The sequence below is a fragment of the Geotrypetes seraphini genome, chromosome 8 (assembly GCF_902459505.1).
Source record: "Geotrypetes seraphini chromosome 8, aGeoSer1.1, whole genome shotgun sequence".
Taxonomy (NCBI): Eukaryota; Metazoa; Chordata; class Amphibia; order Gymnophiona; family Dermophiidae; genus Geotrypetes; species Geotrypetes seraphini.
Genome location: NC_047091.1, coordinates 6,018,805 through 6,033,265, shown reverse-complemented (window position 1 = coordinate 6,033,265; position 14,461 = coordinate 6,018,805). Strand labels below are relative to the sequence as shown.

Here is a 14,461-nt window from a genome sequence, read left to right as displayed (position 1 = left end):
AACGAAGGCCCTCTTTACTAAGGTGTGCTAAGCGTTTTAGCATGTGTTGAGTGTGCACTAAATCAACGCATGCACTAACGCGTCCATAGAGTAACACGCGTGCGTTAGCATGTAGCGTGTGATTCGCGTGCGCTAATATTTATCACGCACTAAAAAGCATAGCGCGCCTTAGTAAAAGAAGGGGTAAAATTTGTTCTGCCCGCATTAGTTGTTCAGTCCTTCCTATCGGAACAACCGTCTCATCCATAATACCTCAACCAGACACAGAAAAACTCACACACCCTCCAATCAAAGAAGTTAAACGGGAAAATATTTACGACGGCCTCTTAGCCACTCAAGCAGCAAAATTAGATAACCAAATCTCCAATCTACTGATAACAACCGCAGACTACAAGTTATTCAGACGAGAAATAAAGACCATACTCTTCAAGAAATCCCTGATTAAATCTTAACATCTCGAATATTTCCTTCCACCTATCTTCTTCCTCACTCTCTGAAAATACCTGCCCTCTTCTCTACCTTCACTTGTCATGACCACTGATCTCTTCTTGTAACAGACCAACCTTCAATTCTTTTGTAATCCGCCTTGAACCGCAAGGTAATGGCGGAATAGAAATCTCTAATGTAATGTAATAAAGCCAAAGACAGAACTTTAGAGAAAGGTTACCTAGAAAATTAAGAACAGAAAGCCAAGGGCACGTGGTATGCCTTTAGTTGTGTCTTGAACATCACAAATGATTTTTCTGAGCGGCAGAGAATTCCAGAGAGTGGGAGCCATGAAAGAGAATGAAGAATTCCTATGAAAAGCAAGGAAAAGTTGTCGGAATGAAGGAACGACTAATAACTCTTGTTGTGAAGATCTTAGAATTTTTTGTGGCGAGTATGGAACCAGGAAACTATATAGAAAAGAAGACCACTCGATAGGTTGCATATACAAGTTATATCTTATGAACTTCCAGAATGAAGTACAAAGTAGGCACAATGTGAACATCTGCAATAAATCTGAGAGACTGAGATCATAATTCTGGCCTAGGAGTGAGGATTGTTAACTATCATGGTAAAACTAAGGACTGTTTTTGAAGTGACCGGGATGGGTAGGTAGAATGGGAATATAAAACCAGAGGGGAACCCTATGAATGAAGACTTGGTGACGCCAGATCCCAGTCCTAAGGAGAGAAGGAAAATATCAATCCCAAAACAAAGAGACAGAAAACAAGAGAATCTGCGGGAATCGGATCCTGGGAAAGCCAGACTCGCTGCAAATCAGAACAGAGGTTCTCATTCTGGAGCAGCAGGAGAGGCCCCCAACCAGGCACTTCACTGTAAATAAAGGGAGGAGAGACAAATATGGGGGAGAGAAATGGGGAGGGAAGGAGAGGCAGTAGAGTTAAGTGATGAATGGGTGAACTTTGTGCTTCTACTTTTGCGGTGAATTCTTTTCAGCTAGAGGCAGCAGCAGAGTGCTTTCACTAATTAAAACAAGTAACTCTACCAGCGAATGCTTTCAATTATTGATCCAGCTCGGTTCCTGACAGAGTATCTTTTAGCACTGCTCAGCCCTTTCTTTGCATGTTAATGCTTTTCTCACTAGCACAAAATTCACAGCTTGCAGTGAAACTACCTTTGGAGTCATTATTTTAGTTCAATTAGGGGAAAAAATACTAGAAATATACACGTCCTAAAAAATTTTCAGTGTAGCTAAGCCAACACATACCTCTTACGCTTCTGTTCATGGAGCGGTTGCTTCTCCTTCATCAGAGTCCATGAGGTTTGTTTTTGTGGTGATACCATACCACTGTCATCCTGTAATTTCATATTTTCTCTTTCTGAAGGAAAAGCATCGGCTGGGGATGTGACAAGAAACTTTAGAGGCATTGTGTGGTTAGTTTGGGTTAGGTCAGGAGAAAGAACCCTTCAGCACCAAGGACAGTGGCCTTTTCAACAGCCCTAGTACATTCAATGCTACGATTTCAGAAACCAATCTTGCTATGTTCTTGCTAAAGACTCAGGCCATGAGCAAATAATTGCTGACTAAAATCTCAAAGCAAGGTGATCTAGAAGGGGAGAAATTTGCAGAGGTACATAAATTATTCGAATCATTGAATCTTGGATTCCAGTGACATGAGTCTCTGTCTCTTCAGCGATAACCCCCTCCCATCTGACAAACTCACCGGAGACACGACCACCAGGCTTTGATGTGGCCAGTTTCATTGGAGGGATAGTGCTGGTGCTTAGTGCTCAGGCCATCTTCTTCTTCATCATCAAGTTCATCAAATCCAAGGACAGCTCCTACCAGACACTGTAAGAATCCTTGTCTCTCACTTTCTTTCTCTTTCGTCGTGTCCTTTTTTGAAAAAATTCTTTGAGTATTGTCTTTTGGAGAGGCTTAGAATCACATCGTGAGCTGGACAGGGAATCAAGAGGGCACCAACCATAAAAGAGTGTTGGTTGAGAAAGGGAGCGGGGGAGGGACTAGAGCAGAGGTGGGGGAACGAGGGCAGCAATCCAGTCGGGTTTTCAGGATTTCCCCACTGAACATGCATGAGATCTATGTGCCTACAATGGAGGCAGTGCATGCAAATAGATCTCATGCATATTTAGTGGGAAAATCCTGAAAACCCAACTGGATTGCTGCCCTCGTTCTCCACCCCTGGTCTAGAGTGATAAGGTAGGATGGGAAATTGCTTGACTTTTCTATTAACAAAGTAAATAAAAGCAGATAAAGAGCATAATAACATCTAGTCTGTCCAGTGAGGTAAGGTGTTTATGATTGCGACTGATGAACTGTGCGGGTTACCCTTTCCAAGTCTCCCCCCTTCCCCAGTGCTTTACTGAAAATCCAATCCAATCATTTCACTGCTGTTTTGATGCTGCTTCTGGCTCTGGAGTGGTGAAGACCAATACATGTAGTTCTACTGGGTTATGGCCCACTTTCCAGTCCCCAGCTGCAGGCAAGTGCTTGGTTACTGATCAGTGATTGCTTCTGACCTGAAAAAGATATTTACAGAAGACCGTAGGAGGAGGTGGCATTTGAGATGTAATTGGTGGCATTAGGAAAGGATTGGACTGTCTGTACGCCTCTGTTCTTTTATTTCCCGTATTTTAGCAATGAGATGTAAGCTTGATTTATCTTTTTGTTAATCCGAGTGCTAATAATTTTTGTTTTTTTTTTTGGGGGGGGGTTATGTGTATTTCTCTTTTTCTTTACATGCTGCATATATCAGAGAGGAGGTTCAGTAGTTCTGGCCCAACGGAACTGTAATATCCCCACTTCACAATGAACAATTACAAGTCACTGCTACGTCAGTTCTTTCTTCCCTAGGGAGAGAGTATTGGCATCAAACTGATATTCTCCTAACCCCTCAAACTGTTGGGGATTTTTGTATTAGGAGGGGGAGGGGATTGTAAATACTTCGGGCATATCCAAACATTCACACTGGAGAGTATGAGAGGGAAGGGGGTGGCAGAGGTATGTGATTATTTGTGGGGGGTGGAATTGGAATATTTTCTTCCTTCCTTCCTTTTATCTTACCTCTTTGGCCACTGGCTGCTGACTTCAATGCCAATGGTCCAACCCTGTGGACTTCAGGAAGCAGCACAAGCAGAACAGAAATGTAAATAATCCCTAGGGTAGTGTTTCAATCAACTGAATGAAAAAATTGTTTTCCGTTGACCTTTTTTGATTTGGCACTTCGTTCCTGCGGAAATTTGCAATTAAATCCCTGAAAGCTCCTCAACTTAGCTACACTTATTGTAATGGAGCTTGGTCAATCAGGAAGCCTTTGCAAGTACAGTACTCCCCCGAAATTCGCAGGGGTTCCATTCCAGGAACCCCCGCGAATCTTGAAAAACCGCGAATATGTTTCTTCACGGGGGAGACTGGAGAGGGCAGCGGGAGAGGCAGGAGAGAGCAGCCGGAGCACTGGCGAGTGAAGGAAATCACTCGCTGTATGTTCCGAGCGCCTCTTCCTGCTCTAAAGTCAGGCCTTACCAATCAGGAGCTGCGTGTCAAAGCAGCTCCTGATTGGTAAGGCCCAACTTTAGTGCAGGAAGAGGCGGTCGGAGCATACAGCAAGTGATTTCCTCCACTCACCGGCGCTCCGGCTGCTCTCTCCTGCCTCTCCAGCTGTCCTCTTCTGGTTGGCGGTGGCGGTCGGAAAATACCGCAAATGACTGGGACCGTGAACCGCCGACTGCGAACGACCGGGGGAACACTGTACCTCAGGTATGACATGTACTCAAAAGGAACAGTCAGTCTAGTGACTTAATGAGAAGTTTCTGGTTCAGTCCTTGAATTGGAATTTCTGCTTCCTGGGTCAGCTGTGCAGATCGTGTTCACAGACTCAGGCAAGGGCTCAGGTCATGGCTTTGTAGTGGTGCCAAGGGGCCAGACCGGGGCTCATGCTTGCAGGGTTCCTGACTCAGGACTATCGGCTGTAATGACGTGACTAAATATAGTGGGGAAAAGGAGGGATACCAAAAATGTGACAATCCCAGTAGTTCCAATTCCATCTGGTTCCAATTAGGATGTCACAGTTCCAACCTTGGTTTCCTCTGAGCCTGAGGAAACAAGAGGAAAAGTCAACTTGCAGTTGTATTAAGAAGCTGCCCCAAAATGTGCATAAAGACAAGCAATGCAAGTTTCACTTAAAAAAAAAACCCAACCCCCCCCCCCAAGATAATTTAGACTCAAAACCTAAAGAGGAAACCATAGAATCTTAAGCCCAGCAAGGAATCATTTCACTTCTGCTGGTTTCCCTGCAAAACCTCAGAGCGTTTCTGAATTGACTTTCGGGGGGGGGGGGGGGGGGGTTAGAGAAAGCATGGCAAAGGGGGAGTATGTATGAGGTAATCAGACTGAGGGAAGGAATGCAATTGTAGTTTATTTTTGCTTTGTACCTTTTAATGGGGTCAATTTTGTATTTCTAATAGGGAAGGGATGCCACTGTGAGTTTGCTGGCTGTGTGTGCATGAGAGCTTGCTGTGTCTGTCTCATTCAAGGCTTCCCAGACGTGCTCCTTATCCCCCTTATCAAATCCTCTGAACCCAGCCCACCCACAGCAGGCTAAAGCCATGGGGGCAGTAGTTAAATTTAGAACTGTGCAGATGTGTAAACGGAAACATGTTCTTTTCCCTGTGCAGGTAGCAATGTATTTTCAGAACTAAACTATGTATAGTGCATGCCACTGCTTTGAAAATGGCTCCTGCAAATCCATGTCTATATATTTACCTGTCTTCTTTAACACAGATTTAATTAATGGTGCCAGTATTTAGCGCCAGGATGATGGGCACTAAGACAGTGGTGTAACGAGGGGGAGAGGTGCCTGGGGTGGGGGCGCCCCTCCCCTGCACTCATCTCTGCCAATCCCTCCAATGCCCCCTACCACGCTTGTGGCCCCCCTTCCCCCGCACCTCTAGGTGTTCACCGCTGCAAGCAACATGAACTTCCTATGCTCCCGGAAGTGACATCAGCAGGAGAGATGACATGGCCGCAAGGAGCACGTTGAAGTTGTTGCTCACAGCAGTGAACAACTAGAGGTACAGGGGGAGGAAAGGGGGCACGTATGTGGCGAGGGGAGGAGTGGGAAGAGGCGGGGTGGAGAAGAGGAGGATTGCAGGTGCCCCCACCAACATGGCGCCTGGGGCAGACTCCTCCCCCTTAGTACGCCACTACACTAAGGTCCTGATGCTATAAACGGTGCCTAAAAGACAGACACTGAGGAATGTGGTGCGTAGCGCCAGTCGGTCTTCAGTGAGGCGCCTTTTATAGACTTGCAACTTTGTTAGGTGCCATCGACGCGCGTTCGAGTCCCAGCTACTTCCTCATCAAGTTCTCGCGGAAGAATACAGACGCAGATTGCCGGGCTTTTCTTCTGCGCAGTGTAAATTCGATGTTGTCGCCGCTTCCACCGCTGCCCAGACAGGCGGGTGCACCGTTAGTCTGACATCTCCATCATGGGAGGCCCTGTTGGCAGCGAAGTACCAATGGCGTCACTTTCAGCTTCTCAGATGGGCGCAAGCCCCAGTGGCATGACGCGCCCGCATGCCGTGAGAACTGCAACTTGGCAGGGCCTAAATTGGACTTAAGCAACGGCACCTCCTATTTATGGCAGGGGTTTCTTGGCCTAAATCTCGGTGCCTTGGTTAGACACCTAGATACGAAACATGCCCAAGATCTGTCCACAATCCGCCCCTAATCACACCTAATTTCTGGTAGGTGCCTACCAAGTTGGGTGTCTACCACTCAATTCATAATTATTTTCAGCTCATTATTGCTCACTAATGACACCCATTAAGCTTTTTAAACAATTAAGTAGGTGCCTATCTTAAGCTGCCGTTTATAGAATCTGGACCTTGGTGCAAATTCCACAACTGTAGTTCTGCGCAGTTTTGCAGCTAACTTAGACGCGAGTGCTTACCTCATGTCAAAGGCTACCAGAAGCCCTTTTGCCTGACTCCTGACTTGCCCATTCTCCTCTCATAGCCACACACCCCTAGAAGTTGCGCGTGACAGATATTGCTCGCTCCACTTCTAGAATGGCGGCTAAGGTCAGTTGCGCACACCATTTTAATCCAATAAGTGGCATATATGCTAGCATTCTAATCGTTTAGGCGTGCATTCAGCGTTTAAATGTTGGCACCTGCATTATAGGATTTACCCCGTAGGGGACGATGTTCAACCAGAGGCACTCAATGTTTCTTTAATGCTGTCTGCCACCAGGTAAATTAGACCCTGGGATTCAGTACTGGTTCCTAGCCAGCGGCACCCAGGAGGCTACTGGCTCTATCCCAACTTATCCCCTGGACTACCTGGCACCCAAATTTTGCCATCAAAAAGAATGAGCACTGATGCCCTGATTCTGTAGAAGATGCCTAGGCGTCGTTTGGTGCAGTTTTCAATCAACTGGTAGGATCACACCTGGAGGAAAAGTCCATAGTCTGTTATTGAGTTAGACATGGGGGAAGTCTCTGCTTACCCTGGATCAGTAGCATGGAATGTTGTTATTCTCTTGGATTCCGGAATCTTACTATTCTTTGAGATTCTGTATGGAATGTTGGCCAGGTACTAGGGACCTGGATTGGCCACCGTGAGAGCGGGCTTCTGGGCTTGATGGCCCATTGGGCTCACCCAGCAAGGCTAGTCTTATGTACCTAGTGGCATCTAAGCAATCTTAGCTGCCGGTAGGCGTCTAATCCTTAGGCGCAGTGCCATTTAGGCCAGGGTTTTGCTGGCCTACATGAGTGTGCCTAAGGTAGACGCCTACGGTGCCTAACTCAATCCACACCCAAACTCCACCCCAAATCTGCCCCAAATCCGGCCCTAACCATGCTTACATACCCTGCAGGCGCTGATAGGCACCCCAGCATAGACGCCTACCGTGAAGTACCAAGTTAGGCGCTTACCAGCTAATTAATTTTTTTTTTTAATCGTTTAATTGGGGGTTTTTTTTTTTAATGGTGCTTTCAATGATCAGCCTTGATTAAGTCAATTTAAAAAAAATTAACCCTCTCATTTACAAGGCTGCGTTTGGCTTTTTTTTATCGCTGGCTGTGGCGGTATGAGCTCCGACTCTCATAGAATTCCGATGAGCATTGCAGCTAATACCACCGTGGCCGGCGAAAGAAAAGCCTAACGCGGCTTTGTAAAAGGTAGGTGGGGGGTTAAGTTTTGCACCTAAATCGGCTAGGCGTGCCAATCTAGGGAGCCTAACTATCGATGTCTCTTATAGAATCAGGACCTCAGCGCTGCTGCCTTATAGAGGACAACATTGAATATTCAGGTCTAATTTACCCAGCAGTAACAATGATTAAAGAAATGCTAACCACTGGTAGTTGACTATCGCGCCCCCCCCCACCCCCGCCTTGTTAATGTCTCTTCCCTGCTCCCCTCTCCCCCCTCAAAAAAGAAGTTGAAGCTTTGTCGTTTTAAAATTTAAATGGAGACGTTTCACTTCCTTCTGGAAGACCTCTGCTTCTTCAGTGCTAGCCATGGGGGACCCCTGCCAGTGCTGCGGTTGCGGCTGAGAAGCCTTGGGATGAGACCCGGTGTTGTGATGTTAATTAGGTGTGCAGTGTTTTTGTGTGTTGAGGGGGGGAGGGGAGAAGTTGCCTCTGTAATCCTCTGGTATTTTCTCAGATTAAAGGCGCTACAACATTTACATTCTCTGAGACAGATTGTGAATGGTTGGGTTTTTTTTGGTTTTCTTTTTGTCTCGTTCCAAACGGGAAATTAAAGCCTAAGTGGTATGATGGAGGCAGGAGAGATTGGAGAAACTGGGCCTCTTCTCCCTTGAAAAGAGGAGACTGAGAGGGGACATGATCGAAACATTCAAGATAATGAAGGGAATAGACTTAGTAGATAAAGACAGGTTGTTCACCCTCTCCAAGGTAGAGAGAACGAGAGGGCACTCTCTAAAGTTGAAAGGGGATAGATTCCGCAGAAACGTAAGGAAGTTCTTCTTCACCCAGAGAGTGGTAGAAAACTGGAACGCTCTTCCGGAGTCTGTTATAGGGGAAAACACCCTCCAGGGACTCAAGACAAAGTTGGACAAGTTCCTGCTAAACTGGAAAGTACGCAGGTGAGGCTGGACTCATTTAGAGCACTGGTCTTTGACCTGGGGGCCGCCGCATGAGCGGACTTGCTAGGCACGATGGACCCAGCAACGGCAATTCTTATGTTCTTATGGTGTATACTTCTGACCTGTAAAGGCAGAAGCTACCGATGTGAGATGGGTACAGGGTCGGCAAATGCTTTTACACTTTCCATCATCCAGCAGAGGAGAAGGGATTTTGTCACCTGCCTTTAAATTGTATTTATTTTGAAAATTTATATTCCGCTTATCCTGCAGTTCTATGCAGAGTACAATAAAACATCCATATAATAAGAAATAAGAAATTACAGCCTTATGCTAAAAATATTACAATAAAAACAAAATATATTTATATATATTTCTGTAGGAGAAGGGGCTTCAGCATCGGTTCAGTATACAGTGGTACCTTGGAATCCAAACGCCCCAGAACTTGAACAACTTGGAACCCAAACTTTTTTTGTTTAATAAAATTTTGCCCCGGAATCCAAACGCTGCTTTGGAATCCAAACGTACGGGAAGTGCAAGTGTTGCTCAGCCCAAAGCTTCCCCTCTGATGTAACTTCCTGTTTCCGCCTGGGAGGGAAGCTTTGGGCTGAGCAACACTTGCAGTTGCCGTTGACGATCTTGCTGCCTATGCCGGTGGGGGAGCCCAATCTTGATGTCTATGCCAGGGGGCTCCGATCTTGCTGCCTCTGTTAAATGTATTGGAAAATCTGAGTTTGTGGGACCCAGGAACGGATTAATCCAGTTTCTATTATTTTCAATGGGAAAAATTGTCTTGGAACTCAAACGTTTTGCAATAGAGAATGACACGGTGGGAAAATTCATCACCGTTCCCGTCCCCGCGGATAACTGCAGGAAATAATCCCATGTCATTCTGTAGTGTCTGTTTCAGCCTCGGTCCTTCTACACCAGCATTCTTCAAAGCAAAGCTTGCGGGTCAGTGGTTGTGGCCATTCATACTCTGATTCTTCCCTCTCTCCTTAAAGAATGACATGAAGATGGTTTCCCGCGGTTATCCGCGGGGATGGGAACGGTGATGAATTTTGTCACCGTGTCATTCTCTATTTTGCAACTCAAACGGGGTTCTGGAACGGATTAAGTTCGGATTCCAGGGCACCACTGTAGCAGGAAACAAACTATGGGGTCCTTTTTACTAGGGTGCACTAACCGATTTAGCACGTGCCAGGTTTTGAAAAGCCGTCTGGACCCCCGGACATGTCCGGCGAAATCCGGACGTCTGGTAACCCTACCTTAACCGGCCATGCAGTAGGTGGCATTGAAAAGCCTGGGTATTCAATGCTGGTCACCAGAAAAAGGCCTGGCAGTGAATATCTGAATTTAACTACAGCAGTGGGCAGTCAAAGCACGAACCAACGCTGGCTGGGTATTGAGGTCTTTTGAATATAGACTCAATTGACTCCATGTAGACTCATTTGTCCGTCTGAATACAGGCAGTCACAGGCTGATGTCACCACCAAGCCTTTTTATAATCTTAGGAGGGAGTCTTTTGACTCTCTTCCTACTGGAAAATTGGGACTTAACCAACCGGTTTAGATCATTCTTATCTCCTTCAAACACGTCCTGCATTTCTCTCCTATCAACGCCGGTCAGCTGCCTTCCCCTCTTTTCTCCAGTGGAGGTTTTCTGCCAGGCTGCTGATCTGGAACTTTTTGTCACCAACCAAAAAATCTTTTTGAATTTTGCTTCCTTTTCCCCATTGTACCTGTAGCTCACATCCCCTAACCCCCCCTCCCACGCCTTTTTTTTGAGAAAGTTCCTGCCCACGGTATCTCTCATTCCAGGTTGCTAGCCTGGTGTGGGGAGGGGGGGGGGAAGCGCAAGCATCTCTCTCGCATTATCTGTCCTATGCCGCCCCCTGGTGTTTGATGCTGAACAGAGCTGGCCAGGAGCTGTTGAGACCAAGCAGGGGGAAAACCGCTTTAGTAGATCCTTTTTACTGATGTAACAGCAGTCCACCATGACTTCAGGGTTACTACAGAAGGTTGGAGGCATGAGACCCATTGCTGGGCTGTGAGTGAGCTTGGAGTTACCCTGGGATTCATACCTTTAACTCTTACACCCTCTTCAGTCCCCGCTCAGCAATACACTCATAAGATCCATGGAGCCACTGGCTTCTCTGCCAAGTTGCTGAAGGCGAGGGATGTTGGTAGACAGACACCCTTCCTGGAGGTAGTGGTCCACATTCCTTTCGCTGGCTAAGTAATAACAGTGAAATAACATAACATTATACCATAGATATGATATAAAGCTAAACATAACAAAGACTGTAAGTACAGAAATTGAAGCAGGACATGTTGCAGGCAAACTACATTAAAATCTGTGTACATAAGTGTTTTAAACATGTTACAGCTAGTCAAAAATGCAAACTCGTAGCACAAAACCAGCTTAAAATGTTAGCATAAAAATATATCGCCAGGTATAGTAGCAGGAAAAAAATGGGGGGGAAGGGGTTCCCAGAAAGCACCATGCAACAACATTCAGCCAAGTCAAATTTTGAAGGGATGATACAGACAACGGTCTTAATACATCAACGGTCTTTACTACAATAAGACTGAGCATGGTCCCATACTTGGAGAAATGTGGATTTCAGCTCTAACACTCTCATATTTGGCGGTGACACATACTGTATTCCACTATACAACATATTCCACGTTAGATAAGTCTTTCCAGCAGTGTAAAATATTTTTAATAGCCAAAACTAAATCAGTCCCTTATGTTTATATTTGGTCTTTTGCTACTGTTAACAAAATTGCATGTTTTTGCTGAATTATACCTGCCGTACACCCCCTTGGGGTCGCAAAGAGTGAGAGCCGAAGGGGTCATGAAGAGCGCGTCGTTGACTGCCGCGAACAACAACTTCAACTAGAGGTACGGGGAAGGGAAGGGGGCTGTGCGCGTGGAGGGGGAATGGGAAGATGCGGGGGGGGGGGAGAGGAGGAGGGATGCTGGCGCTCCCCCCAACATGAATAAATAAATGGCACATAACTCTAGACACCAGTTTAAAAATGGCCTTATTTGTATGTGCTTAGAAATAAGCTCCTTTGCGTCTTAAGATCATTACGATGGGTCATCGTGGTCTTCCATCGTGCTCGTCTGCTCAACATTTTACTAGTTAGTGTGTGGGCATACGAACATAAGAATTACCATACCGGGACAGGCTGAAGGTCCATCAAGCCCAGAATCCTGTTTTCAATGGTGGCCAACCCAGGTCCAAGTACCTAGTTAGATCCCAAGTAGTAAAACGGATTTTATAAGCTAGTCCTGGTACAGAATGAGTGTATAGTCAATCCCTCTATGTATTAAAGGTTTTGGGTGACGAGCCAGGCTTCCACCTGCTTCCTGAAGTAGAAATAGTCTGGAGTCAGACATAGGCCCTCTTGCAGAGATGCCAAGTTCCCCAGTTCCAGGCTGGAGATTTTGGGGCAGTCGTGGTTTTGAACCGACATCCCAAAACGGTGTGGGGTTTATACTGCCTGATCCTGTCCATTAAAAACAATGCCGCAAGTCCCATAATGTACCAAGATGGGGTATTTAGAAATTCAGGACTGTCCCAAAATCTCCAGCCTGGAACTGGGTAAGTTGGCATCTCTGCACTTATGTATGTCAAAGGCACTACTGACGGACAATTAGGGTCCTCTGTCCATCTCGTATCGGGTAGAGCCTACCTGCCATACTGTCTGACTTCAAGGGAGCGTCCACGTGGTGGAGTATGAGAAGACTGTGTTTATGACAGTGGTTCTTAAGCCTGTCCAGGGGGACCACCAGCCAGTCGGGTTTTCAAGTTATCCCTAATGAATTTGCATATTCATTAGGGATATCTTGAAAACATGAGTGGCTGGGGGTCCCCCAGGACAGGTTTAAGAACCATTGGTTCATGAAATACAAGTTACATATGTCATTTGGCGCACTTAGGCATGACAACTTAGGCCTGCCACTGGCATGGCATAAGAGGGCACACCTAACTATGGGAACTCCATTGTGAACATATGCTAGCATTCTAAAATGGAACCTTGGTACCAAGATGCCATTCTAGAGCTGGCACTAAGAACATAAGAATAGCCTTACTGGGTCAAACCAATGGTCCATCAAACCCAGTAGACTGTTCTCACGGTGGCCAATCCAGGTCACTAGCATTGTGGTGCCTTAACCGAGATGTCAATTTATAGAATTGCCCCAAAAGATAATAAGCTCTGAGTTAGGGTTACCAGATTTTCTGTTTGGAAAATTCGGACCCCCCTAGACCCACCCCCAGGCCTGCTCATTTCCACCCCTACCTGACCTGTTATGCCCTAGTCCCACCCCCCCCCTAGCCTTCCCCCCCTTCCCTCCCCCTGCTTTCATTGGGCAGGAAGGCATCTGTCAGACAGTGATTTCATAAAAACTTTTCAAAACCCAGACAAAGTGCTGGGCTTTGAAAAGTCATCCAGATCCCCAGACATGTCCTCAAAAGGAGGACATGTCCGAAGAAATCCGGACCTCTGGTAACCCTACTCTGGGCTCAATAGTAAATGCCTGAAGTTTGAGGATGGCCGTTCTGATGGGAATTATTCCTGACTAGACCTCCAGAGCTCTGTTTCTAGATTTTTAGAATCAGGGTCCTATTTTTTCTCTCCCAGTTCCTATTTGTTTTTTTTCTCTCTTTCATTCCACTGAACCAGGATCTGATGGCTGGGTGCAGGAAAGGAGCCCTGAGCATCTCTGGCAAAAGGCCTCATAGGCAGGACTGTGGCCAGTTCTGCTTGCTGAAAGACCAATTGGGATCCTCCTGGGACCTGGACTGCAGAAGAGCAGAAACATCTAGAACCAGAATGCCCTGGGAGCCTCGTGATTTTAAATACACGTGAAATTATTAGAATAAATTTTCCGCAGAATAAATGAGGGAGGCAGACGTTCTAGGGAATGATTTCACCCAAAGGTCTGAAAATGTTTGCTCCTCCTTCTTGCCTTGTATATTATGTTGTATTAGTTGTCCTGAGCTGACGGGTTGCTTTGGAGATCATTGTGAGGTTTTCCCACAGTGGAACATTCTGCCACAGGGGAAGGGAAGCAGAGCCAGCAGGGGGAATCGCCAAAGGGACTTTTGGTGGCAAGAGACAGCAGCACAGGGGACGATTTCGAAAAGAAAAGGTGACATGTCACTAGCTTTTGTTACGCTGGAGTAGGCAGTGAATCCAAGTTCACCAGCACTGCATGAGATAAATTTAATCTGATATAATCAGCTCTATTTCAAACATGATCAGTCTACTCCTTCCTTCACTGTTGTTTAAATCCCTTCCTACTCTCCTTAGTTTTGTATAAAACTTCTTACCAGAGTGTAACCAGAAGTGTTCTCCAAAGATATCTACTGACTGATCCCAACTGTGTAACTAATATGGAAAGCAGATGGAAGACCCCAGTTCAAGCTGTGTTTATCTGAAAAGAGTCACAGCTGTTCTAGAGAATGACACGGTGGCAAAATTCATCACCGTTCCCGTCCCCGCGGATAACCACGGGAAATAATCCCATGTCATTTTCTAGTGTCTATTTCATCCTCAGTCCTTCTACACCAGCATTCTTCAAAGCAAAGCTTGCGGGTCAGTGGTTGTGGCCATTCATACTCTGATTCTTCCCTCTCTCCTTAAAGAATGACATGAAGATGGTTTCCCGCGGTTATCCGCGAGAACGGGAACGGTGATTAATTTTGTCACTGTGTCATTCTCTAAGCTGTTCTTCTAACATGCCTCTCGTGTGTAATTTCAAAGTTTATTAAAGTGTCCCACCAGCCATCAAGGAAGGAACTTGTGCACGGACGATGATAGCTTTGCCATCATCACCACTAACGTTAAAACCTCAGGGAACAAATGAAC

The 14,461-nt window shown here is 46.0% G+C and overlaps 1 protein-coding gene across 1 annotated transcript in view; it reads left to right on the top strand.

The window, feature by feature from the left end:
- The window catches only part of CD164L2 (CD164 molecule like 2), a 29,612-nt gene extending 15,442 nt beyond the window's left edge, over nucleotides 1-14,170 (top strand). Inside the window, exons 5-6 of the mRNA XM_033957256.1 lie at nucleotides 2,142-2,301; nucleotides 13,274-14,170. Of these exons, the coding sequence (XP_033813147.1) occupies nucleotides 2,142-2,301; nucleotides 13,274-13,280 (167 nt within the window). The 3' untranslated portion in view covers nucleotides 13,281-14,170. The remainder of the gene's footprint in view (nucleotides 1-2,141; nucleotides 2,302-13,273) is intronic.
- The last annotated feature ends 291 nt before the right edge of the window (nucleotides 14,171-14,461 follow it).